General features: G+C 45.4%; 2 protein-coding genes across 2 annotated transcripts; one reads left to right on the plus strand and one right to left on the minus strand.

The window, feature by feature from the left end:
* The first annotated feature begins 994 nt into the window (after window positions 1–994).
* Window positions 995–7,867, plus strand: pex19 (peroxisomal biogenesis factor 19). The gene is made up of 8 exons (XM_066723096.1): window positions 995–1,096; window positions 1,992–2,095; window positions 2,675–2,840; window positions 3,360–3,445; window positions 3,859–4,032; window positions 5,460–5,615; window positions 5,824–5,868; window positions 6,040–7,867. The coding sequence occupies exons 1-8, from the start codon at window positions 1,045–1,047 to the stop codon at window positions 6,118–6,120; spliced, it is 864 nt and encodes a 287-aa protein (XP_066579193.1). The 5' UTR covers window positions 995–1,044; the 3' UTR covers window positions 6,121–7,867.
* Window positions 7,868–8,277: 410 nt separating this feature from the next.
* On the minus strand, window positions 8,278–23,888 carry copa (COPI coat complex subunit alpha). The gene is made up of 30 exons (XM_066723094.1): window positions 23,642–23,888; window positions 22,484–22,597; window positions 22,213–22,286; window positions 21,985–22,065; window positions 19,532–19,608; window positions 19,226–19,335; window positions 16,898–17,007; window positions 16,572–16,671; window positions 16,230–16,448; window positions 15,929–16,079; window positions 15,528–15,594; window positions 15,287–15,362; window positions 14,929–15,011; window positions 14,388–14,613; window positions 14,092–14,230; window positions 13,193–13,355; window positions 12,651–12,797; window positions 12,299–12,488; window positions 12,031–12,126; window positions 11,612–11,700; window positions 11,394–11,517; window positions 11,129–11,218; window positions 10,895–11,001; window positions 10,634–10,780; window positions 10,256–10,392; window positions 9,929–10,115; window positions 9,666–9,776; window positions 9,276–9,437; window positions 8,948–9,142; window positions 8,278–8,573 (listed from the first exon to the last, which is right to left on the minus strand). The coding sequence occupies exons 1-30, from the start codon at window positions 23,679–23,681 to the stop codon at window positions 8,514–8,516; spliced, it is 3,672 nt and encodes a 1,223-aa protein (XP_066579191.1). The 5' UTR covers window positions 23,682–23,888; the 3' UTR covers window positions 8,278–8,513.
* Window positions 23,889–23,948: the final 60 nt, after the last annotated feature.

The raw sequence follows: 23,948 nt of genomic DNA on the forward strand, positions 1-23,948 counted from the left end.
ATTGTTTTAGTTTAGCAACAAGAACATTTATTTTAACTAATAATGGACCTTTAATATTTGAGGAATGTAAGTTTATACAAGTTGACATATATGTAGTAATGAAGAAGGGAGATTGTGTGGCATGAGCCAATCAGAATGACGGTCTTGTGTTTTTGGTGATTGTTATGGTGTGTTATTGTCTTCTGGATACTTGATATTCTACAATGAGGTTTTACAAAGCTATGAGATTAATACAAAGCTTTTAAAAGCTAATTGAAAGCTGTCTGCTCAAACCCATATTGTTGTTAGACCTTCTATATCGTGTCTACTTTGTAATATTATTGGCAGACACCTTTATGCAAGGCAACTTACAGGTTACTCAAGCATTACACAACTGTTGTTGAAAGCATATTTGTGTTTTCCTGGATGGATGTGGTTTTATGGATTGCAAGGACACAGTTGTGGTGCAAAGACAATAAGCTTTTAACAACAGTTGTGTAATGCTTGAGTAATCTTGTGTTTTTGATCTGTCTGCTCACACCCATATTGTTGTTAGACCTTCTATATTGTATCTACTTTGTAAAATTATTACTTATTTATTGGCAGACACCTTTATCCAGGGCAATTTACAGGTTACATAAGCATTACAATAGTGCAGTAATACAATTCAATACAAATTTCAAATTAAGCATTAATACAATAAAGCATGCAATAATAACAAATCCGAGTTAATAAAAAAAGAGCCTGTCAACTCAAAACTCTTTACAAACTGAAGATATCAGGTACTCCTGCTGGCTTCTAATACAATGCTACTAAATATGTAATCATCAGGTGAAGAAATTCCTTGAAACATTTTTTTTTCTGATGAGTCACGCAGCAGCTTTTTGTCCAACTAAATCCTTTAGATATTATTTGTAGAAAAATACGGACTGAGCATCTTGAAACACTTTAAATTCCAGCTAGAAATACAACTCCCGGAATGCAAAGCGCGGCTGACTGGCTGACTGGCTGACTAGCGCGCATGCGTCACTGGACCCCTTTGCTGTGTGCGGGCAACCTGACAAGATGGCGGCGGCAGCGGACGAGCAGGATAATGAGCTGGACGACTTGTTAGACAGTAAGGACGAAATCATCCTCAAATGCTCGGTGAATGTCGGGATATGTAGGGCTGACTGTTAGGGGGCAAAAAAATACCCCAAGTAGGAAGGAGGACAGGGGGAGCAGAATGCATTATTGTTATCAAACACCTACAAGCAGTTTTTATGTTTTGGTATAAATCACAGATTAGTTAGTAACTATGCCAGTGGAGTTGCAGATATGAGCACATAGTTGTTTTTGCAAAAATGTATTCGTACACAAACCATGACAGCGCAGTCATTGCAAGCGCCTGAATCTTCTCCCACCTCTGCACACAAATGCACATAATTACAAACCCCGGACTTTGCCATTTGATTTGCGACCATCTAATTGCGTGACAGTTGGCGAAACTCGGGAGAATTCGCATTGCCTTTATGTAACCGACCCATAAAGACGTGGATGCGTTCTTGTAGCGCAGATGTCCGCAGATCTGCGCAGATTTGCAGAATCCCAGCGACCCCATTGGTGGAGCCGCGCAGATCTGCGGACAAGTGCGCCGCACGGACGGCACTAATGCATTGCAGATGATGATGGCCGAAGAGAAGAAAGAAAAGCTTTTATGAGAGAGCGTTGAATAAAGATTGCATTGTGCTGGTGTAAGAGTGCGGAATGGGATGCTGCTCACCCATGTTATAAACACATGCCACCAGTCCAAGGCATCTGTTTGTTTATTAATGTCACATGTGTTATCCATGCCATGGGCTCTCAGTGCTGGTCTGGATCATCAGACATAATAAATACTACATGTTCATTGTATCTTGATCTGCTTTGTCTTCATTAGCTGCATACGTCCCCGGGCTGGCCTGTGAATAACCGATTCACCAATGTGCATCCCTGTGTCATGATTGTTTGGTTCATTGGTTTGGTTTGATCAGGTGCTTTGGGTGATTTTGAGAAGACCAAGCCCCCCGCAGCAGCCCCCAGCTCTGAGGGCGGCTCGGCTGCAGCGTCGCCCAATGCCCCCGGCACCAAGGAGAAGGTGAGTTTGTTAGTTTGTCTTGATTTACGATGTACATCCTTGCAACCGTTTAAGGAACCCGTAGTTAATTACAAAAATTAACTAAACATAGCCCTGTGGCATTCTGCATCTGGTGTAGAAAATGTTTCGGCTACCCCCCACACTGTAAACTTCACAGTGTACTAAAGATTGATTCCTAAATGGAGTGAAGATCGGACAATTGTGTAAATGTATCTGTTAGATAAGTATTGGTTTGCTCTTTGTGATCAATACTTTATTTTATACATTGGAGTAATTAGACCGAAGCTCTAATCTACAGTATCTTCTTATACCCGTATGTTTCCTCTTGTAACGCAATTTCAGGGCAGTGGAGTTATTGTTACTGAAGCATTATCAGATTTGTAAACTCCTGGAATGGATGAATGTTCTGCTTCACTCCCCACAAAACAGAAATAGACTGCTTGTAGCCCAGCTGCTTACCTTGATACGTTTTATAGACCCTTTCCCACCCCCAACATGCAGACACTCACTGGGCAATCTTACAACTGTACAGGCTTTTTATTCAGCCCCACCCCCTTCTCTTTTTTCCTTTTCCTGCAGCCGCCTCCTTTGCTGGAGGACAACCAGTTCTTTGAGTCTCTGTTCGAGGGCGAGTTGGCCAACCAAGCACGCGAGGAGTTCGACAAGGCAATGAAGGAGCTGGCGCAGGAGGAGCCGCATCTGGTGGAGCAGTTTCACAAGCTTTCCGAGGCGGCCGGCAAAGTCGGTACGTCATGAACCCCTTGCTAAGGGTGTGAGAGATCTCTGGTCCTGGAGGGCCCCTGCCCCTTCAGTGCTGAAGTCTGGTTTTATAGGTATCACGTTAAATTTGCCCAGTTAGGCTATAACTGAGATAGTGAGAACTGCGCTGGGATGAAAGAGAAGAGGACCCGACTACAGCTTTCTTGGGATTAGGTGTGCAGAGTTGGGGTCAAATACAGTTTCTCCTTTCCCATTCTATTTGTTAGTCCTTTTTCAATTCCAAATCCATTACAGACTATTATGTGAATGGCAAAAATAATTGGAATGTGGAATGGGTCTGAAAAAGGGAATTGGAATTGCTCCCAACCTTGTAAGCATGACATTCCTGTGAAGTGTCGCAGTATAATACTATACTAACTAGGCCAACTACCCTTGTGAAGAAAATTACCCATCTGGAGAATCTTTTGAAGCGCTGTTTTTAAAAATGTGTATGCATATATAAAGATATGTACAGCATTGTTTTTTAATAGTTCAAATTTTACAGGAACGGACGCAGATTCACAGAAGGAGTTCACTTCCTGTCTGAAGGATACTCTCAGCGGATTGGCTAAGAATGCCGATGACTTGCAGGTAATGACATTCTACAGATGATTGGCAGACCAGGTAAAGGGAGGGACTAAAACGGGGTGCTCTGCACAAAGATGATCATTTAAGCCTCGTGTGGGAGAAATCTGTGATTAGTCAAGCCTGCAAAGGAGATTTTTCTATTGTTACCAAGGGACCTGTATTTAAAACTTGACATAAAAAATAATATAGACTTAAAAAGTGTCTCTGCTTTGCTACATTTGCTCTTCTTTTTTCTGTTATGAAATTAGCTTGTGTAAATAGTAGCTGTACATTTTCTCCCCATGGGAAAATGCATTTGTACAGCCCCAAAGAGAGGAAGTGTTCCTTACCTTAAAATAAATATTTGGTGACACACACTCACCAAATTGATCATTTATCAGCTGAAGCTGCAACCGGTCCCTGTGTTCCGTCCTCAGAACTCTGGATTGGCCGGTGAAGACCTCGCCAAGGCTCTAGAAGGCCTGGGATTGGAGGAGGGCGGTGAAGGGGGTGGCGACGATGCCAACATTCTCCCCATCATGCAGTCCATTATGCAGAACCTGTTGTCCAAGGAGGTGCTGTACCCCTCCCTCAAAGAGATCACGGATAAGGTAAAGGGACAGTGACGCTGTGGGGCGGTCATCATGACAACATAACAAACATAGGGTCCTGTGATTTGAGTTGATAGGCATAAAGACAATGATTTTATTAATTAATCATTATAATTAGGCCTGTTGTATCTCAATACATGTTTTCACTGGCTGAATTAACTGACAGTTCAGTGCAGGAGTGTGTGCAAATTGATTCACTGCTTCTCTGCAGGAATATGAAACCATGTGCTTATCTGGTCTGTACTTGGCCTGTCTGTCCGTACTTTCCTAACCACCAACTAGGGCTGGGCGATTTGGGGAAAATATCTAATTGCGATTTTTCTTACAGATATTGCGATTGCGATTTGATTTGCGATTTTATTTTGTAAAGTCAAGCGTCAGCTCAAATATTCTCAATAGTGTGCAGCACACACTCTAAATTAGAGAACAACATGCCTTTAACTGTAGACCCTCCACTACCTTGTAGTCTAGTACAGGGTCGGCAACTAGGTGTGGCCCCGGGCCACTTTTGATCTGAGCTAATTGTCGCGGGCTGACGAGTCCTCATTGATAAAGTGCGCAGTGAGACTCAGACACGGTCGCTCGTCCTGCTCAACCACAAGTCTGCTGTTGTGGGTCATATTGCACGTGTGTCAATTCCTCTCAACTTTAAACCTGGATTCAATGCACAGATCTGCGGGGTTGCAACTCGGCTAATATGTGATGGAGGGAATTGTATATCTCCTGTCCAGTGCTCGGATGAGGTTTTTAAACCCCTCTTTGGTCACTGCATTAAAAGGCACTATGTCTTTAGCGAGGTAGTGGGTTATGGCGTTAGTGATCTCCTGGTGCCTTCGTGAGGTCTTTTCAGATGGTGTAACAGCCGCAAACGATTCTGAAATTGTACTTTGCTGTTGCTCGCTGCTAGACTGAGTGTCAGTGGCGGGACTTCAGTCGACTGTGAGCAACGCGCTCCTCAAACAGCTGCCGCGGCGCTGTTTCCAGTGCTGGTGCAGGAGCAGTTTCACACGGGTTGTGGCAACAATTCCACACAGCTCTTGCAAATGACCTTCTTCTGTTCTGTGTCTGTCATGAAATAATCCCATATTACCGAAGTGCTGTTTGTCTTTGGTATTAATTCGCCTAATGATCGCTGTGACTCTGCAGACGCCATAATCCCACTTTACCGCACTTTGCTGTGTGTTTTTAATGGGGGCGTGTACGCAGTTGGCTGGGCAGTGCCGATTGGGCAGGACGTAGGTGCGCTCACTCTATTGGTTAGTAAGATGCCACACAAAGAGCGCAGTCATGCTTTTGCTCTGGGACACTCGCTGCATATTGTTCATATCAAATCCACATTGCAGCCTTTCGCGTTTCAAATCGCGATTGCGATTCAATTTCGATTAATTGTTCAGCCCTACCACCAACCCCTCCGATTCGTCCTGCAGTACCCCGATTGGCTGAGCTGTAACCGCGACTCCCTCCCACCCGACGAGTTCCATCGCTTCGAGCAGCAGCACAGGCTGATGGGAGAGATCTGCCAGCAGTTCGAGCGAGACGGCGATCAGGGATGCTTCGAGAACGTGCTGGAGCTGATGCAACAGGTGAGGCGGGCTGTGCTGTGGGAGGATGCAGGTGGGCCTCCACGCCCCTCGGGCTACACCCTGCCTCCACACCATCTCCATCTGACTGCAGACCCTTTCATCCTCTTTAAAATTAGAAATGTATATATTCCTTGAGTTTACCACTTTTCTTTTTACTCACATGGCCATGGAGTTCAATTAATCTTTTTTTTTTTTTGGTCTCGTGCAGTTGCAGGATCTTGGCCACCCTCCTAAAGAGTTGGCAGGAGAGACGGTGAGTCCTTGTCTGTCTGTCTGTCTGCCCTTCTGTCTCTGTCTGCATGCGTGAACTCCAGCAATGCTTTCATGAGAGGCTAGAAGCACTTGAAGTTATGCTTCGAATAGTCCAATTCCATTCTGCATTGTAACATCAACCCCCCGCCCCCTTTCTATTTCCCCTGGGCAGCCTCCTGGCATGAACTTTGATCTGGAGTCCCTCAACCTCCCGGGATCTTCAGCAGGGGGCGAGCAGTGCACCATCATGTGATCCCTACTGGACGGCCAACGAGGAACGCGAAAGTGAGGATCGGCGCCTCTTTCGATGAGCTCCTTTGGCTTGTTTGAAGGGGAAATGGTTAAAGTAGACCAGCATTAACTGTGGCCACCTTTCACAGCCGCCTTCCTTTCCCCGTGTCACATTTGCAGTTTCCTTCTATTCACCACAGTCGAATACCTCGTATGTGAAACCAGAACCCCCAGTGTGTAGTTCAGACGTGAGCAGAACCTCTTCTGTGGAGACGACCCCGAGGTGTTCCTGGGAAATGGAGTTCTCGAGAGTCTCGTTTTGTGTGTTTTGCGTGGCAGGCCTCAAGTCACCCACATTTCCCAACATCCTGCCACGTAGCACGGGCTTCTGGGAGCTGGAGTCCCTTTAAGTCTCCCTGCATCGACACAAGAGATTTAGGTCACGGAAATCTGGAAAACACTGCAGCGGTTTTATATGCATTTTATTAGATCGGATGTGACACGATACAGTTATCAGAGTCCGTAAAGGCATCTGAAAACATAGTTAATACAGAGGGGTGATTGCCAGGACAGGTTTATAAACAATGGGACTTCTCTATCCTCACTACTCTTGGGGTGAGGCAGTGAGGCATTAGGACTTTACATTGAGCTATATGGGCAGTTCTGTATTTTTGAATTTGGGGGGGGGAGTTTAACAATACTGTATTCAGGAACACTAAAGTACTAAGGGCCCTATGAACTGTTAGTTTGCCACTCTAGCTATTCTAATGTGTAGGAGCTGTGTGAGATTTGATCTGATATAGGCTACAGTTTTTCATCTAATGGTTTGGTTTTTTTATTATTATTACACACAACACTAGACTTGGCGATTGATTTATTTATCTTTTTGATCTGGGGAAATCTATTTTTGCAGTGTAATTTTATAATTGTGCCTAAAACGAAATAATTACAAACAAGTGTTTAATCCTGTTTAAAAAAAAAAAAAAAGTTAATGTTCTGCTGTTAACTATTTGGAATAGTAAACAGCGGAACTGGGTCACTGTCAGAATCATTAATGGTGACCTGTTTTAAAAAGTAAAACAACAGCATCGAGGGCAGGAACAGTCAGACTAATTTGGTGTTCATGGAAAGATCCTGGTGTCAGCTGAAACCAGTTCAGGCTTGCATGTGTGGTAACTAATGCTCATAACAGCTAGTTGAGTTTAGGGAGATTGATTTAACACTTTACCTTAGTAGATTAAAGCACTTCATTTTTGTTGTAGTTTTCAGCTAAAAAGTTTTTAAGTTGCCTCTTAAACTGCACTGCCTTACATGTTTAATGACATGCTTTCTAAAATGTGGACAATGAATGATTTAGCGAGACATTTATAAGGATTTATACAGAAGGATCCTGTAACTTTTGTATTCCAAAACATTAAATTTTGTTTCAGTGCTTTATCATATATGCTAGGAAGATTTAAAACACCGAAGTGAGTTTCCCGTGGTCAAGTGGTCAGAGCCAACGGTGCCCAAAAGTATTTCCGCAATGCGACAAAGGAAATAGACGGTGTAACTGAAAAGTTTCAAACAATTCCTTGAGTCTTAAATGGCTCTAAGAAACTTAAGATCCTGTAGTCTTTTGTGATTTTTTTTTTTTTTTTTTTTTTTTTTAATTTGTATTCTTTGGAATTGATGTAAAGTTTAGCTCTGTAGCGAGGACCCATTGTATGCACTTCTGACTGGTTATCCCAACACTGTAAGAATTGCTCAAATAAATGGTTTACAATGCAGTGCTGGAACATAGAGTGTCCCATTTAATTTCTTGTGTTCCGGAACACTCCAAAGAGGGGAAATCAAACTTTTTTTCGTCAAACAAGCAAGATCTGTAGAACACATTTACTGTATCCTGCATTAGCATTGAATTAGGAATCCCAGTCCTCCCCTTATCCCTTGGATTTTATGAAATACTTCAGGGTCAGGGTATGCAGTTATTAAATGTTTTAGGCTGCAAATTGGGTCACAGGTGGCGTACCTTTGAAACTAAATAAAATATTCAAAAAACTAGGTTAAGTAATCAAGGGAAACAGTTGTAAACAGTTGTAAACAAAAGTCAGGACTGCAGCCCCTCCAGAAGCCATGTGAGGGGTCCCTATCCTAAAGCAAGAGGGATTTCCAGATGACTAACAGGCAATACAAAGAGTGGTTTCCAATAGAAGACTTTATTGAATACACTGTTCACACTGTAGTGCAGAAAAGCGGCGGAAGAAAAACATCATGGTTCTAAAACAAACGTTAGAATCTCTCTTCGTGCAGAGCGGGTGCTGATATGACGGGTTACAGAGCACAAGTTACAATAGTTTAACCATGCTACCCCTAAGGGAAGAAGCCAGTGTCATCGTGGGTCAAGAATCTGATCAACAGGAGGGCTTCCGCTCCCTAGCGAAACTGCAGAGGGCTGATACGAAGGCCAATCACGTCTTTGCCAATTTCTGTGGCCTGGGGGGGGGAAACAAAATATGGATTAAAACATTTGTTACAGAAGTTTAATTTAATAAAAAGGCTAATTGAAATCTCATGTAAGCAACTGCTGGTGATGCATCTTTGAGGATAGAGAACTACAGATATAAACAAACCAGAGAGATATAGACATATACACTGTTTGGTTTTATAAACACTTGAATGAAAGTTTACAAAAATCATACAGCTGAACTCAAGTGAAGAATTCAATTAATTGAAGTGAATTCAATCTGAAGGACCTGGAATGCACTCCCTACACATCTAAACCTCACTACTTCCTGTAAGAAGGTGGCTCTGCATCCTGTCACTACCTTGGCTGGTCAGAAGGTGGGGTGAGTGTGTGTGTGTCTCACCTGGGTGACCCTGCACACCTGGCCCTTATACTCGGGGCAGTAGCAGGCTCCAGACAGGGGGCACTTCTCCACGGCCTTCCCCCGGTACAGGGGGGTGTAGGAGGCGGGGCAGATGTCGAAGGGGTTGTGGCTGTCGTAGTTGAGCTGATGGGCGTCCGTCGGGTTTTTCTCGCAGGCGGCCAGGATCTTCCTCGTCTGGAACAGAAACACCACACCCTCCATCAACATCATCATCATCATCAAGACCCTAGCAGAATCCACAACACAGGACTATTTCTCTTTAGTATAAGGGACCGCTCGGGCCCCTTACTCGAGAGCCTTGCCGTACCTGCTGTGCCACGTCAGGCTTGGGCCCCAGCTCCAGCAGCCTCCTGGCAAACCCGGCGGCGGTCTTGAAGTTCTTGAGCTTGAAGAACAGGTTGACAGCCGTCCGCAGCACCAGGATCATGTGGATGGGCTGGAGGTTGCAGTGGGTGAAGTAAGCGGCCATCTGCACGCAAACAAAAAGGAAGACGTGAAGTAAGCGAGGGCCAGAGCACAGGGGTCACCTTTGCAGCACGGCAGGAATCGAAATGTGAGGGGGTGGAGCATGGACACTGCCACCTATTCAGAATGTATTAAATACATTTAGCAGATTAATAAATAGCAGCTAAAGCAGGTGCAGATATTGACCTCCTCTCGAGTCCCCCAAGACACTCCCATCCCTTTGTCTCCTTACCTCGCACAGTCGCTTCTGCTGATCCAGGGTGTCTTTAGGCAGTTTCTTCCTCTCGATTTCCATGGACAGCCCGACAATGTACTCCCGACAGATAGTGATCAGCTGTTGCGCCTGTGATGCAAAAATCAAGCACAAAACGGACACGCAATCTGGGTCAGACCTTCAGTTTGTCTGACGGAGTTTGGCAGGATACAGCAGGGTGATACATGTTTGGCAGAGTCCTGGCACGGTTGTAAGAGATGGGAATGGCGGAATGGACGTACCTCCGCGATCTCCTGCTTGTTGTCCACCACCAGCAGGGGGATGCTGAGCAGGATGGCTCGGAATTTCTCCACCGCCTCCTCAAACTTCCCGCCGGTGGTGAGCTGGTAGCAGACCTGGAGGCGAGAGATGAGGTCGGAGAGACGGAGGCCGACGGCTGGGAGAGACGTCTTGGGGGAGGCCTCCTTCCTACAGGGAGAGAAGGACAAGACATACTAAGAAATCTTTCAAGCAGACAACTGAGGTAAGTTAATACATCAGCCTGTAACGACTGGGGAATAACAGTCATAAACCGCTTGAAGTTCAAAATGTTTTATTGGGAGACTCACCAGTTGCGCTGGGGGTATCCGCGCAGCGAGGGCAGGCTGGGAAGTCCCTGGTAGCAGGTCCGGCCTCGGGCGTAGGTCTGCATGAACAGCTGCTTGTAGTTGGTGAAGTCAACCACTCCGATCTGATCGTGGAGGAGCTGCGGGGAGGGAACAGAACGATCATCAAATTGAAGAGAAAAAAAAGTCACAACGAAGCACCAGGATCAAAGAATAACTTAAGTGTTGCCCATCTGATTAAGCAAAGGACTAGAGGTCTGACTTATAGGCACTATAGGTATGTCTTAGTCGTTGAAGCCAGCACCTTGCCTTCATTTGACCAAGGCTCTGCTTTTCTATTGAATCCACCTTTGGCGTCACAAAGCGCTAGTTTGACCTTACCCTTGTGGCCGTCTCGAAGGAGCCCGCCAGGATGTGGTCAACGGGAAGCTGCGAGTTGTTGCACCACACCTGGGTGGGGCTGATGCCTTTAGTTGGCGGGACAAAGAAGCCATCCTCAGCCCCGCCTCCTGAGCCAGCTGGGAGCTCCTATCGGGCAGAAAGAGACTTATTGGGCACGGATACAACGTGACATTCCCCATCTGATAGTTTAATTTAAAAGGTGTCATTCCCCATCCCCACTCTTCATACTCTAAACCTCACCAGCTCTGGGGGCAGTTCCAGGTCCTCCTCCACCTCCCAACCTCCACCTTCCTCTTTTCCAGCTCCGGCTTCATCCCCAAACCCTTCCTGGGCATCCAAGAAACCATCTGACATTGAGACAGTGAAGGAAGGGACGAGAGCAGCAGTCAGTATGGGAACAGACACACAGCTCTACAAAACCCTTACCCACACCACCAGAACGGGAAAGACCGAAATGGACACAGTCGGGCGTACCTTCGTCAAGCTGCAGCTCGGCATCCTCACCCCAGCCTTCGGCGCCGGCCACATCCATGTCCAGGTCAGCTGCCATCTGCCCAGCTTTGCCTAAGAACAACAGATGGCAATTTAACCCCTCGAACAGATCAATAACCACCCCTTCAGTTTTGCGTCAGGAAAAATGGGCAATTCCTTCAGGATTTGTTGCCTTTTGGTGCAAGGTAGAGTCAACACCAAGTTTAACCACCAGAACATGAAGAACCCAATCCCCCAGGCTTCCTACCCTTGCTGGCAATGGCTCCCTCAAAGAAGCCCTTGGAGACGGTCAGCAGTGGCCAGTTGGTGTCCAGGGGCATGATGGGAGGGGGCGGCTGCAGGAGTTTGGCATTTGGGTCAATTTCCGGCACCTTCATTGGGACAGAGAACACAAAACATGCTGGAGCAGTCCTTTCACAAATGGCCTGGCCCTAATCTTCAGGAGGGAACAGAGTAGGGACTTACGGTCTCCTTCTCTGGGTCAAAAGTGGATTTCAGGGCTTCGGCTTCCTCATCCAGACCGTGTGTGGCAGCTGTCAGGTAGGCCAGGGACTCTGGGAGGGAGAAGAGGATCAACATATCAGTGACAACAATATTTCTGCTCAAAAAGGACAGTTAAGTGTCCAAGGTCTAAAGATCTACAGATCTATAGATTTAAGACAATGACACAAAAGCACACAGCAGGAAACTGAACATGAGACTCAGGAGCATTTTAAAGTAATAAGGAAGGGGTCATCTGAGCACAGAGTGAAGGACAGAAGAGGCTCTTGGTCAATATTATCGGGTATAAGATGGGCTGTATAGACCATATAGGGCAACACAAAAGGCTTCTGGTGCAAGAGGGTCACTCAAAGGGGTCATGCTGTCAAAGGGGCTAGACTTACTCTGGCCACAGTTCTTGAGGATGCGCACCCTCTCGCTCACGTCACCCAGGTAGAGGGCACCTTGGTAGTGCCCGCTCATGTCCTTCCGGATCTCGGCTGCAAAAAATAACACTCTTAGAATCTTGACTTATGTGCAGAAGTGGAATCAAATCAAGTTATAACACTGTCCATTCTAGCTAAACAATCTCCAAATGAAGAACTAAGTAAACTTATGATGATCAGTCTAATGTGACCAGCCTCTGCTCCCTGTGGGGTTCAGCCTACTTACCGATCTTCATCATCTTGCGCAGCTTGTCCAGGTTGCCGGTGATCAGGTAGAGGAAGGTGAGCTTGTCGAAGTTCTTGGTGCGCTGGTAGCACATCTCCACAATCTGGTGGTGGCCTTGCAGCAGTGCCACCGAGCCCAGCTTCTCCCAGCAGGACTTGTCATCCAGGGCCTTGGCAGCCTCCAGAGCCACCTAGGGGAGGGGGGGAGAAAGAGAGATGTGGTTCTCTTGAGGATATTGTAGATTCCCTGCTGCAGATGTACAGAGCACAGAAGCATATAAGATCTGAAGACCATACTATAGTGTCACATTCATACACAGTATCTCTTATTAAATTATCTTTTATATATTTACCTCGATGTTGCCACACTCCAGTGCCAGGCTGAAGCGGGTCTTCTCGTCCTTGACAAAGTGCAGTGCCACCTCCGGGTAGCCCTTCTTCTGCAGGTAGGCAATGATGGACTGCCCCACCAGCTTGGCATTGCGGACCATGTGTAGGACCTGTTGGACACAGAGGAAAAACAGTAATCTTGCACAGTTATGGGAAGTGCCATTTCTATTTCAACCCCCAGAAGGTAAGTAGTTTTATAGGTCGCTTTAGAACAGAGGGGGTCCGACTCCAGTCCAGGGGGGCTGCAGTATCTGCGGCTTTCAGTTAATGTCATTATTTTCTCAGGTAGGCCTATCCAAGATTTTCCTTTTAAAACGTTAGAGCTGATAACTTCAAATAGGTTGATTACTCAATATAATGTCTCCACAGAACATTTCAGAGTCTGGAGAAAAGCATTACAATTATTCCAGTTCAGCATCTAATTAGACCAATTAGGAGCCAAGAGCTGGGCTGGAACACAAACCCGTCAGTCCACAAGGCCGACTCTCGGAATCGCTCTGCTCACCTCCTCGTATTTGCGGTTGACCAGGGCCAGCTTGAAGCGGTACTCGGTGGGGTCGATGGTCAGCACCCTGGGGCGGCACTCGCGGTCCAGACAGTAGACGCTGTTGCCACGGACCCGGGTCACATAGATGGGCAGGTCCAGAGTGCGGATTATACCGTGATCCCTGTGAGGCAGGAGCAGAGGCAGCATGAGAATAAGATAATAAGATAATGAGATGAACAAGATAAAGTCAGGAAACGAAAACCAGAAACCACACAGGCCTGGATTTAAAATAAATCAGGGGTAGAACTTTTGTTTTCCCCACTAGCCAGCAGGGCTAGTGGCTCTCAAGTTGCACTAGCCCGCCAATTTCGGATCCAGTCATTGTTTTAAATTGTCAGAATTTTTTTTTTTTAGATATTGACAAATTGTGTTATTTAAAACTGTAACAAACTTTGTTCCCCTGAAAGGAATACAAAATGATTGTAAATATATAGATAATGATTAATCTGTTGCTTCTTTTTGCCCATATTTGGATTGATTGTCTGTTGTAGGTGAGTGAAATTGTCCAGGCCACCCTTGCTTGCCTAAAGTACATTGAGTGACAGTGTGACCTGGCTGTAGTTTAAATACTCCCTGCACAGTAGAAAATTTGGTGGCAGTACATTGCATGGCTTTGTGATAGAAATAAGCACTGGGACTTTCCTTTTTTAATGGATTATAGTTGCACAAAATAACCTGGTGGAAGTATTTCTGTTGGGTGCCTTTGAAAATTCCTGTCAATTTATTTTATACAACCGAGTGCATGATTTTCACCTGCTTACTGCTAGTGGGCTAGCATTAAGATCGACCGCTGTAAATAAATAAATTAAATCCTCCCCACCACAGCGTTTTACAGATGTCTGGTGTGCAAGGCTCACCCGGAGGTCAGGGCGTATTTGATGTGGTTGCTGGTGGTGTAGATGAAGACCCCACTCTCCTCCCAGGCGCCACTCTTGACCCGGATGTTCTCGTGGATGTTGCACAAGGAGTCCAGCTTCCGGTTGCAGATCATGATGGCTGAGCAGGATGGATGGGGGGGCGGGGGGGAGACACAAAAACAAATGAGGGGTTAGACATGTGGTGTTGAGCGTCATTTGCTCTTGATAAAGGCACGATGGCGGAAACAGGAGGGGAGTGATTTTAAAGAACGATAAAAAAAAAAAAAACTACTCACCATGCTTGGCAAGCAGGGCCACATGGCTCATGTCGGTGGACCACACCACGTACTTGACCTTGGCGATCTTGACGGAGGCCAGCGCCCGCTTCTGCTGCACGTCGAACAGGGTGATGGAGTCGGCGTCGCGCAGCAGCAGGTTGCCTGTCCCGGCGTAGAAGATCTCCTCGCAGTTGGGAACCTGCACCTTCTTGGCGATCTCATTCTTCAGGTTCTTGATCAGCAGCTACAAGGAAAAAAGGTGAACCACATGGTTTGCAAATGACCAAGGCTGAGATTTTATAGTTCACTAATCGAGGGATGGGGTTTACAGGAATGAGGCGAAGAAGGAAGCCCATCGGGAGTGAGGGGTTGGCCGTTTGAGATGATCTTTGGATTAAATGTTACATCTCCGACTATGCGAGACCATCTTTACTGCAATATGTGGAATGGATCTCGATTCTTGCTCTCCAAGAACAGAGATTATAGGTTTCTGTGTCAGGGGTTTGGAAGAATGCTAAGCATCCCCTTGTACTGTTTCTGAACGGTCAATGGGACTTACGGAGTGCATGCGATCCAGGACAGCAAATCTGTTCCTGGCCACCCAGACAGCAGTGAGACCAGAGGATCTCTTGCCCTCTGGAGCTACAGAGCAAAAAGAGAGAGAGAGAGAGAGAGAGAGGAAAAGGAAGGAAAAATAAAGTCAATCACACCACTGCCATGCCCAGATACACTGCATTGTCTGGTTTCCACTTGCAATCCCTGTTAACGTTTGGCTTATTCTAATTCAACGTGCTTCGAGTTATCTGCTGGAGCTGAAAGATGTAGGGAATTAGTCCCTGAACTTAAATTTGTTGGTGCACGCTTCCTACGGCCTACAAGGAGGACCGGAAAGGGGACCACATTGCTTGGATACTGACCATCTGGGTTCTGGGAGTCCGAGTCCCTGGGAATGGAGTAGAGGTCGTAGGTGCTGTTCTCCAGATTGGTGGCACGCTGCACAAAACAAACAATTGCCGATTGAGTTCAATGACGAAGACTATGCAGGGCATTCCCCACAGCCTGAATACAAATCAAACCGGCTGCGTTCAACACCCAGCTTCTCAAAACTCAACACCCTTTACACTCAAATGATTAAATCTGGAGCAACGTGTGGTTTACCGTGCAGAGCAGGACAGCGTTCTCGGCGGGGTTGTAGGACATACTGAAGACGGGAAACTTCGACCCACTGAAAAAGAGCAGAGACTGATGAGTAACTACTGGACAGTCTTCACTGGGACACACAGAGAGGTACATGAAGAAACTGAAACAGACTGAAAGAGAGGCAGAGACTGAGAACAGAGACTGCCCTGCTGAATACAGAGGCATCGGCCTGTATTCTCTCTCTGTCAGGTCAAATTGCAAGCCTCCAGGACGATGCCACTTAGATACCTCCTCAGACACAGAAAGGTACGGAAATAGAAAGATACCGAGCAAGAGAGGGAGACTGAACAGAGATTGCCCTGATGTTTTCACCATGAGACAGACAGAGAAAGAGACCAAGAGAGGCAGAGAAACACTACCTGCGCAGCTGCATCACGGCCGTGTCTTTGCTGCTGTTAAAGTCGAGCTGGCGCAGGAAGCGGTCCTTCACGTAGTACAGCAAGTTTCCGTACACCGCATAGGCCGGCCGCTCTCTCTCCAGTTTGAACACCAGCATCCCGCTGTCATGACCTGTTAGACAGGACAAGGGATGGGGAAAGACAGAGAGAATGTTTAGGTAGGGCCATTTTGTTTCTTGCTTTATCAACCCACCTTCTTGAACCTGGCCGTGGGTTTCTTGTATACAAACTCAGATAGAGAGAGCGCGAGAGACTAAATCACCTGCGGCAAAGAGATTGAGGTTCGGGTGGGCCCCCAGAACCCAGAAGCGGTCATGGTCCCTGCGGAACGTCTGCACCCCGGTCCTCTTGGACATGTCCCACACGCGGATGCTCTTGTCCTCAGAGTTGGACAGGATGAGCTCCTGCCGGGGGTGGAAGACGGCACAGGAGACGTTGTTGTAATGTCCACGGCAAGTGTCCAGCTCCCAGGCCTTCGACTCTGAGAGGCAGAGAAGGAGAAGAGACTTCTTTAAGACAGGTACGAAAAACTATCCCATAAATTGCAGACGATTGCAATAAACATTCCCAAAACCCACACCCGGTGATCCCCTACCCCACTCACCGTTCATCCTCCAGATCTTGACCTGCCGATCGTCAGCCCCGGACACGATGAGGGGCATTGTGGGATGGAAAGCCGCCCAGTTTACCCCACGGTCATGACCCTAAGCACGCAAAGAGGTCAGAGAATCAGAGATCAGTGGGTACACAAAGGGTCAGGAAGTGAAGTCAGAGGAAGTGGTAATCTTCACAATTCTCTTCAGCAGAGAGAAAGGTGAGGTGGGTACAAAATCCCAAATCAAACGAGAGAACCGGATTTAATTATGTTGATTATTTCTTTGTAGGTGGGATTTAGGCTTTAAGGCAAGGAACCATACTGGGCTGTGTTACCTCCAGTACATGTTTCACAACAGCATCGGATGCTCCGAACAGATCGACTCCGGAAATCCCGCGGACCTCCGTTTCCACGGCTCCAGGGGACAGGTTCTTCTTGCGCAGGCCTGGAACCGATATCCACGGCAGGCAGGTAGCGGAGGGGGACCAAAGTACATGTTACACAGGCAGACGACCATACAGAGAGAAGGGGGACCAAAGAAGCACGTTACACAACACAGTCAAGCACAGCAGGAGCAAGGACAACAATGGAAGGAGGTGAAATGTCAGGGATTTTGACAGACAAGGAGGAATACATTACATCCCTAAATGTTGAGGAATGCCAATGAGGCACCAAAAGCCAGTCTATCAGCCACCAATATTAAGGGGATATGGGAAGTGAATCTGTTGTACTTCGTAGACCAGGGATGGGCAATTCCAGTCCCCGAGGGCTGCTGGTTTTAGGTAAAATTCAGGACTTAATAACTTAGAGTCATTAATCGAATACGAACTCAAATCACCTGCTTATTCCAGGTCTTAATTAATTACCGATTGAAAGGTAAAACCTGTAGAAACCCAACCCTGGAGGACTGGAAATGCCCAGCCCTGTTCTAGACACCTTTTAATTTGCAGAGTTTTATAGAAAACAACAGCGGATGAAACGGTAACACGAGGGGCAAAAACGCCTTGAAATCCCAGGAAATCGAGTGCTCTTCTTTACGCCCGTTGGGATTCTGTACACAGAGGTCTGCGCTACAGGGATTCCAAGATCAATCACTTCTTAGGAGAGATGGGAATGATTCTGGGATCTGCAGCCCATTCACAATTGGTTGTGCACACAATTCCAACAGGAGTAAAAAATATATTTACATGTAAAACGGAACCAAAATAGGCAACTGGGGATGTTTCCAGTGGTGCACGTGTCCAAGAGGAAGGAACGAGGGTGGGGGGGAAGAGTTGAATTGCCAGACCTGCCTCAAAAAACTGATACTGGTCTGTGGGGGGGCGGGGGGCTTGTAGGGGAATAGGGTCAAGATGAGGACAGACTGTTTTGTGTGACAACTGATCAGTGGAGTAGTTTTGGGGTAGTAGTTTTCATCCATGCAGTTAGAGCTCAGGCATGAGCTACAGTTACTGTCCGAAGACATCTACACATATTTTCTGCGTCTCAAAGGAGAAACGGGGTTAGATTTCAGTCCAATTATGGGTTAAGGTTCCCATAAGTCCCATCAAGGCAGTTATAAATTATCCCAAAATTCTATCCAATAAATATGGAATTCCTGTGTTATGCAGCTTCGTCATTCAGTTATAGGGTTTAAAAGCTGCATTGTGACTTTGTTAACTTCCACATGCTTATTAGGGCATTAAACAATTGAAGGTTTTAGAGAGGTTAGAGAACAAAACAAGGTCAAGTGATCATTCATGCCACCAATCACAATAGCTGTCTGGAAATACACTAGAAGCCATTCAATATAATCCTGTGAATATTGAATTTCCTTCCAACTCAGTAAAACAAATAAAATAAGGGATACTACCAACTAGTCATTAAAGCAGCACCCTCTAAACTATTAGTTTTCCATTACTTAACTTTAAAATAAAAAACTAGCAAGTTATCAATGTTTCGGATAGGTTTTCGGCGCCAAAAAAAAGGCATCTATTAAAAAGTTTAATCTATTTTTCAGATCTGTCACTTAAAAAATAAGGGAAATGCATAACCCTTTTCCGGCAGGGAGCCAGAGCAATAGGTTTTGATGCCCTACTCTTGTGTTCAGTCCATCTGGGCTATAAGCATCATTTTACACAAAGAAGTAGCTTAACATTACATCAAACTTAAACTGTATATTTGCCAGTCGTTTCCATAGTATGTTAAATGCAGGCAGGCAGGCAGGCAGGCAGGCAGGCAGGCAAATAAATAAATATGAATTTTGTTAAGATTACATCACAGTCTATTCCCCAGGTCCTCCAACAGCAGGGGGAGTAGTAGCATCATTGAGCATGCAGCGACACAAAACCTCGGCTCTCCAATCAGCACAGTGTGTCTGCACCACACTCCCTCCCCCAGTGGCCCTCACTCACTCTGCCTTTGAATACAGCTTTGAATGTCTACACACCCAAGGAGCGAGTGTGGGATCTAGGTAGTTCATCCCTAGGAGAACAATGCTGGCCTCTTTAAGCGGACCAGCATAAGGTGGTTTCGGGAGGCCGTGTCGGTCACCGTGCTGATTGGGAGATGTGTCAGGAGGTGTCCGTACCTTCTCGTCCATACCCTACCAACCCCAACCCCAACCAAATCCAGTCTAACCCTTCCTCCCTCGCTCTTCTTCCCTCTCAGAACCGTGCACTCACCCGAAATATCCCACACCCGCACTGTCTGGTCCAGACTGGCAGATACCACCAGGTCCTCGGAGGGGTGGAACTGCGCACACATCACGTAGTGGTTGTGGCCAGTCAGGACACTGTAGGGGGAATTGGACAAAGACGGAGAGAAACAGAGAGGGGAAAAAAAAAAAAAAAAAAAAAAGGTTAAACAACCGTCTTAGTAGTAACACATCTGTATTGATGGATTTCACAGGAGCACAGTAATCAGTCATGCTTCACTATAATGGATACAAATAACTTGATAATCCAGGTCCATTTCTTTTCGTTGCTTACCAAACACAGGTTCTGGACTGCCAGTTCCAAATGCGAATGGTTTGGTCGTCGGAGGCGCTCAGAATCCATGGGTACTCCTGTGAGGAGAGAGGATAGGCGGTGTCTTTGAAAAAAGCTTATTCATCACTTGGGAGAGATCAGCAGGGACAGAATTGCCAAGCCAACAATATGCTGACAAAAACATTAGAAGATACAAGTAAAATGAATAAATGTGCCGAGTAAGCAAGCAAGCAAATAAACCTGGTTTCTTTGCATCAGGAATAACGGAGACCTCTGACCTCTGAAAAGTGAGTCAAGTATACAGAGAATCCATTAACTTGTGCCTGTAGTGATCACACATGTATAGCCAATTCAATAGATCAAGTGTCCCCGTTACATATTCAACCAATAACAGACTAATATTTACAAACAATGCGTAGTTTAAGCTGTTCAAATTCCTTAAAACCCACTAAGCTTCGCTGCACTGGAGTTCTAAAATGGCGCTGGTGCTGTGATGCCGTGTCGTTAATGCACATATACACTCACCTAAAGGATTATTAGGAACACCACACTAATACTGTGTTTGACCCCCTTTCGCCTTCAGAACTGCCTTAATTTTACGTGGCATTGATTCAACAAGGTGCTGAAAGCAATCTTTAGAAATATTGGCCCATATTGATAGGATAGCATCTTGCAGTTGATGGAGATTTGTGGGATGCACATCCAGGGCACGAAGCTCCCGTTCCACCACATCCCAAAGATGCTCTATTGGGTTGAGATCTGGTGACTGTGGGGGCCAGTTTAGTACAGTGAACTCATTGTCATGTTCAAGAAACCAATTTGAAATGATTCGACCATTGTGACATGGTGCATTATCCTGCTGGAAGTAGCCATCAGAGGATGGGTACATGGTGGTCATCAAGGGATGGACATGGTCAGAAACAATGCTCAGGTAGGCCATGGCATTTAAACGATGCCCAATTGGCACTAAGGGGCCTAAAGTGTGCCAAGAAAACATCCCCCACACCATTACACCACCACCACCAGCCTGCACAGTGGTAACAAGGCATGATGGATCCATGTTCTCATTCTGTTTACGCCAAATTCTGACTCTACCATCTGAATGTCTCAACAGAAATCGAGACTCATCAGACCAGGCAACATTTTTCCAGTCTTCAACTGTCCAATTTTGGTGAGCTTGTGCAAATTGTAGCCTCTTTTTCCTATTTGTAGTGGAGATGAGTGGTACCCGGTGGGGTCTTCTGCTGTTGTAGCCCATCCGCCTCAAGGTTGTACGTGTTGTGGCTTCACAAATGCTTTGCTGCATACCTCGGTTGTAACGAGTGGTTATTTCAGTCAAAGTTGCTCTTCTATCAGCTTGAATCAGTCGGCCCATTCTCCTCTGACCTCTAGCATCAACAAGGCATTTTCGCCCACAGGACTGCCGCATACTGGATGTTTTTCCCTTTTCACACCATTCTTTGTAAACCCTAGAAATGGTTGTGCGTGAAAATCCCAGTAACTGAGCAGATTGTGAAATACTCAGACCGGCCCGTCTGGCACCAACAACCATGCCACGCTCAAAATTGCTTAAATCACCTTTCTTTGCCATTCAGACATTCAGTTTGGAGTTCAGGAGATTGTCTTGACCAGGACCACACCCCTAAATGCATTGAAGCAACTGCCATGTGATTGGTTGGTTAGATAATTGCATTAATGAGAAATTGAACAGGTGTTCCTAATGATCCTTTAGGTGAGTGTATATGCTGTATACGGAAACTAGTGTGAACAAAGTACCGGCAAGTATATTATGTACATAAAACATAATATGGATGAAGAAATACATTCAGATTAAACAGCTGGATACTTGTATGAGCTTTTAAGGGCAGACTATTCAAATGTAGGATATAATGAGTGACAGCGATGATTCGGGAGAACTATCAAATTGCTAATGTTCCACGCAGTGAACAGATGATTATTAGAAATATCAAATACGTCAAATTGTATTAGTAGGCTTTAGCACGTTCTGAAATGCGCATGCAGACACGAATGGGAAACAAACGATTTGTGATAGAGACGCATGTTTTTTTAGCTGCATTGCTGATAGTGAAAAGAAACATGAGTGGTTCTGTTTACATCGCATACTTTAGAAATCCAATGTGCAACTGCAGAACATGGTCATAGACCAATGGAAAGGACGTTAGTATGGTCTGTCATCAGCCTAGAGATTTTTGACCCAATCACAAATTCTGCCTGAGGGCCGTCAACGACAATATGTCATATTGACCTTTGACTTGGGTAAATAAATGGCAATATGGCGGCACCCTTGAGTGTTACATGACCGGAAGAGGTGACAAAGAAACTTTGTTGACAATACCAGCACAATCAAAAGTATTCGATCTGGGTAAAATGTCTAACACTGTGTTGTTGTTGACTACAGGTACACTTTAAAACTAGCTAGTGTGGGTACTCACATGGTGGAAGAAAGTGGTCCGTATGTAATCCAAATGGCCCAGGAGCGTGAACAGGCAGCGTCTCAGCTTGTAATTCCAAACCTAGGGACCAAGACCATACAGTGAAGGGATGGCAAAAATATATATTAGACATAATAGCTTTGTGATCAAGTTCAAATGCGCATCTGATCCTATCACTCTATGCAAGTGCATACTGTGGCTGTAACGTCATCGGGGTGAGAGACCAACCTTGATCTTATAATCGTCTCCACCGGACACAAACAGAGGCTGCTGCTTGTGGAAATCGATACCTCTGACGGGACCTGCACAAGGAGAGAAGACAAAGCAAAAAAAAAATTATATTATATTATATATATATATATATATATAACAATTTTATTGTTGATTCATGTATGTATGGTTTTTTTTTGTTTTTTGTTTTTTTTAGAATAATGGAAAACATATTACATTTCATTTACAAAAAGGACAAAGGTTTTTTAAAAAGATGATTCATTCTCACCATCGTGCTCGTCGAACTTGTCGATGAGGGTGCACATACGGTAGTCCCACAGCTGGATGACTCCATTGTGCAGACTGGCCAGGATCCACGGCCGCTTCGGGTGGAAGCTCAGCCCTGATGAACACCAGATGTTTGAATTGCGAAGTGTAAAATATTTAATTTTGCAGAGTTACGGATAACCTGTCCAGATAGTCTCAAGAATTGAGACGTAGCTTCCACATTTCTGACTACTGTATAGTGTTAGTGCATTTCAATCCCACAGAAGACATCCCAATTGGCTATGTTTGCAATCAGCAGGAAAGACTGTATTATTAATGTGTCCAGTTTGCAAATTCTACTGTGAATTCATGTTACGGGGATGCAAAATACAGAAAAGTCCCTGAGGAATACCTGCTGCCCTATTTGCTATAAAGCTAAAGGAACAAAAGGGTAAATGTCCTTGTGTGGCCCAGTCATAATCCCCACCTACATCCAACTGAACACTTGTGCTATGACTTGAAGATTGCTGTCCATCATGGCTCAACTGGGAACTTGACTGAGATTTAGCATGTTTTTAAAGAAGACTGGGTAACTGCAAAGCTGGTAGAGACCTAGTCCTACAGACTCACAGCTGTAACTTTTGCTTCCACATTATCCAATTATGATATTTCAGTTTTGTAGTTTTTCTTTTCACCATACCCGCCCCCCCACCCCCCAACAGTATTCAGTATGGTGTGTAGATAAGTAGAAAGTAAAAATCTGTGAAATGCTTGAAACTGAGGCACAGACCCACCAAAATGAAAAAAGTTCAAGGGGGTGTACAATTTCTATAGGCACTGTATATTGAAAACGGACACAAACGGATGATTTACTTCAATCGAGTCAATCGATCGCACCTATTTTCCGTTTAATACGTCATCAAAAAGATTAAAACATGATACATGCATCAGAGGAAGGATTAAATCATAAAAAAACGCATCTGGCAAATGAACAAGTAGGTATTTGTTACGTATGCACAGCTGTACTGTAGCGCCAGCTTTCCCAATGCACATCTGCACAGAAATATCGTTTTGTCAGGCCTGGTTACTTCCTTGCAGTTAAATATACACAATATGAATCCCATAAGGGTAAATAAATATTCATCAGTCGACACCAAACACAATTAAAGAAATACGTTACCTTTCACTCGGGCCGATTTCGTCTCAAATTTGGTCAACATGTTCACACCGGGCGGGTCTGCCTTGGTGACTATTTTCACTTTCAACGTCTATCCTAATCTCGACAACGCTAATACTTAGATAAATTAAATCAATCCAATATTGTAATCGTTTTCTTTTGTATTATTTCTCTCTCGATCACTCCACCGCCTTCCCCGACACCCGTAGGTCCGTGTCCGTGGATCTACTACCTTGACACGTCACCCCGCCACACACTTCCTGTTTCCTGGGGACAATAAAGCTGTTTCAAACACGGAAAACGCTCCACG

This window comes from Amia ocellicauda, chromosome 14 (genome assembly GCF_036373705.1).
Source record: "Amia ocellicauda isolate fAmiCal2 chromosome 14, fAmiCal2.hap1, whole genome shotgun sequence".
Classification (NCBI taxonomy): domain Eukaryota; kingdom Metazoa; phylum Chordata; class Actinopteri; order Amiiformes; family Amiidae; genus Amia; species Amia ocellicauda.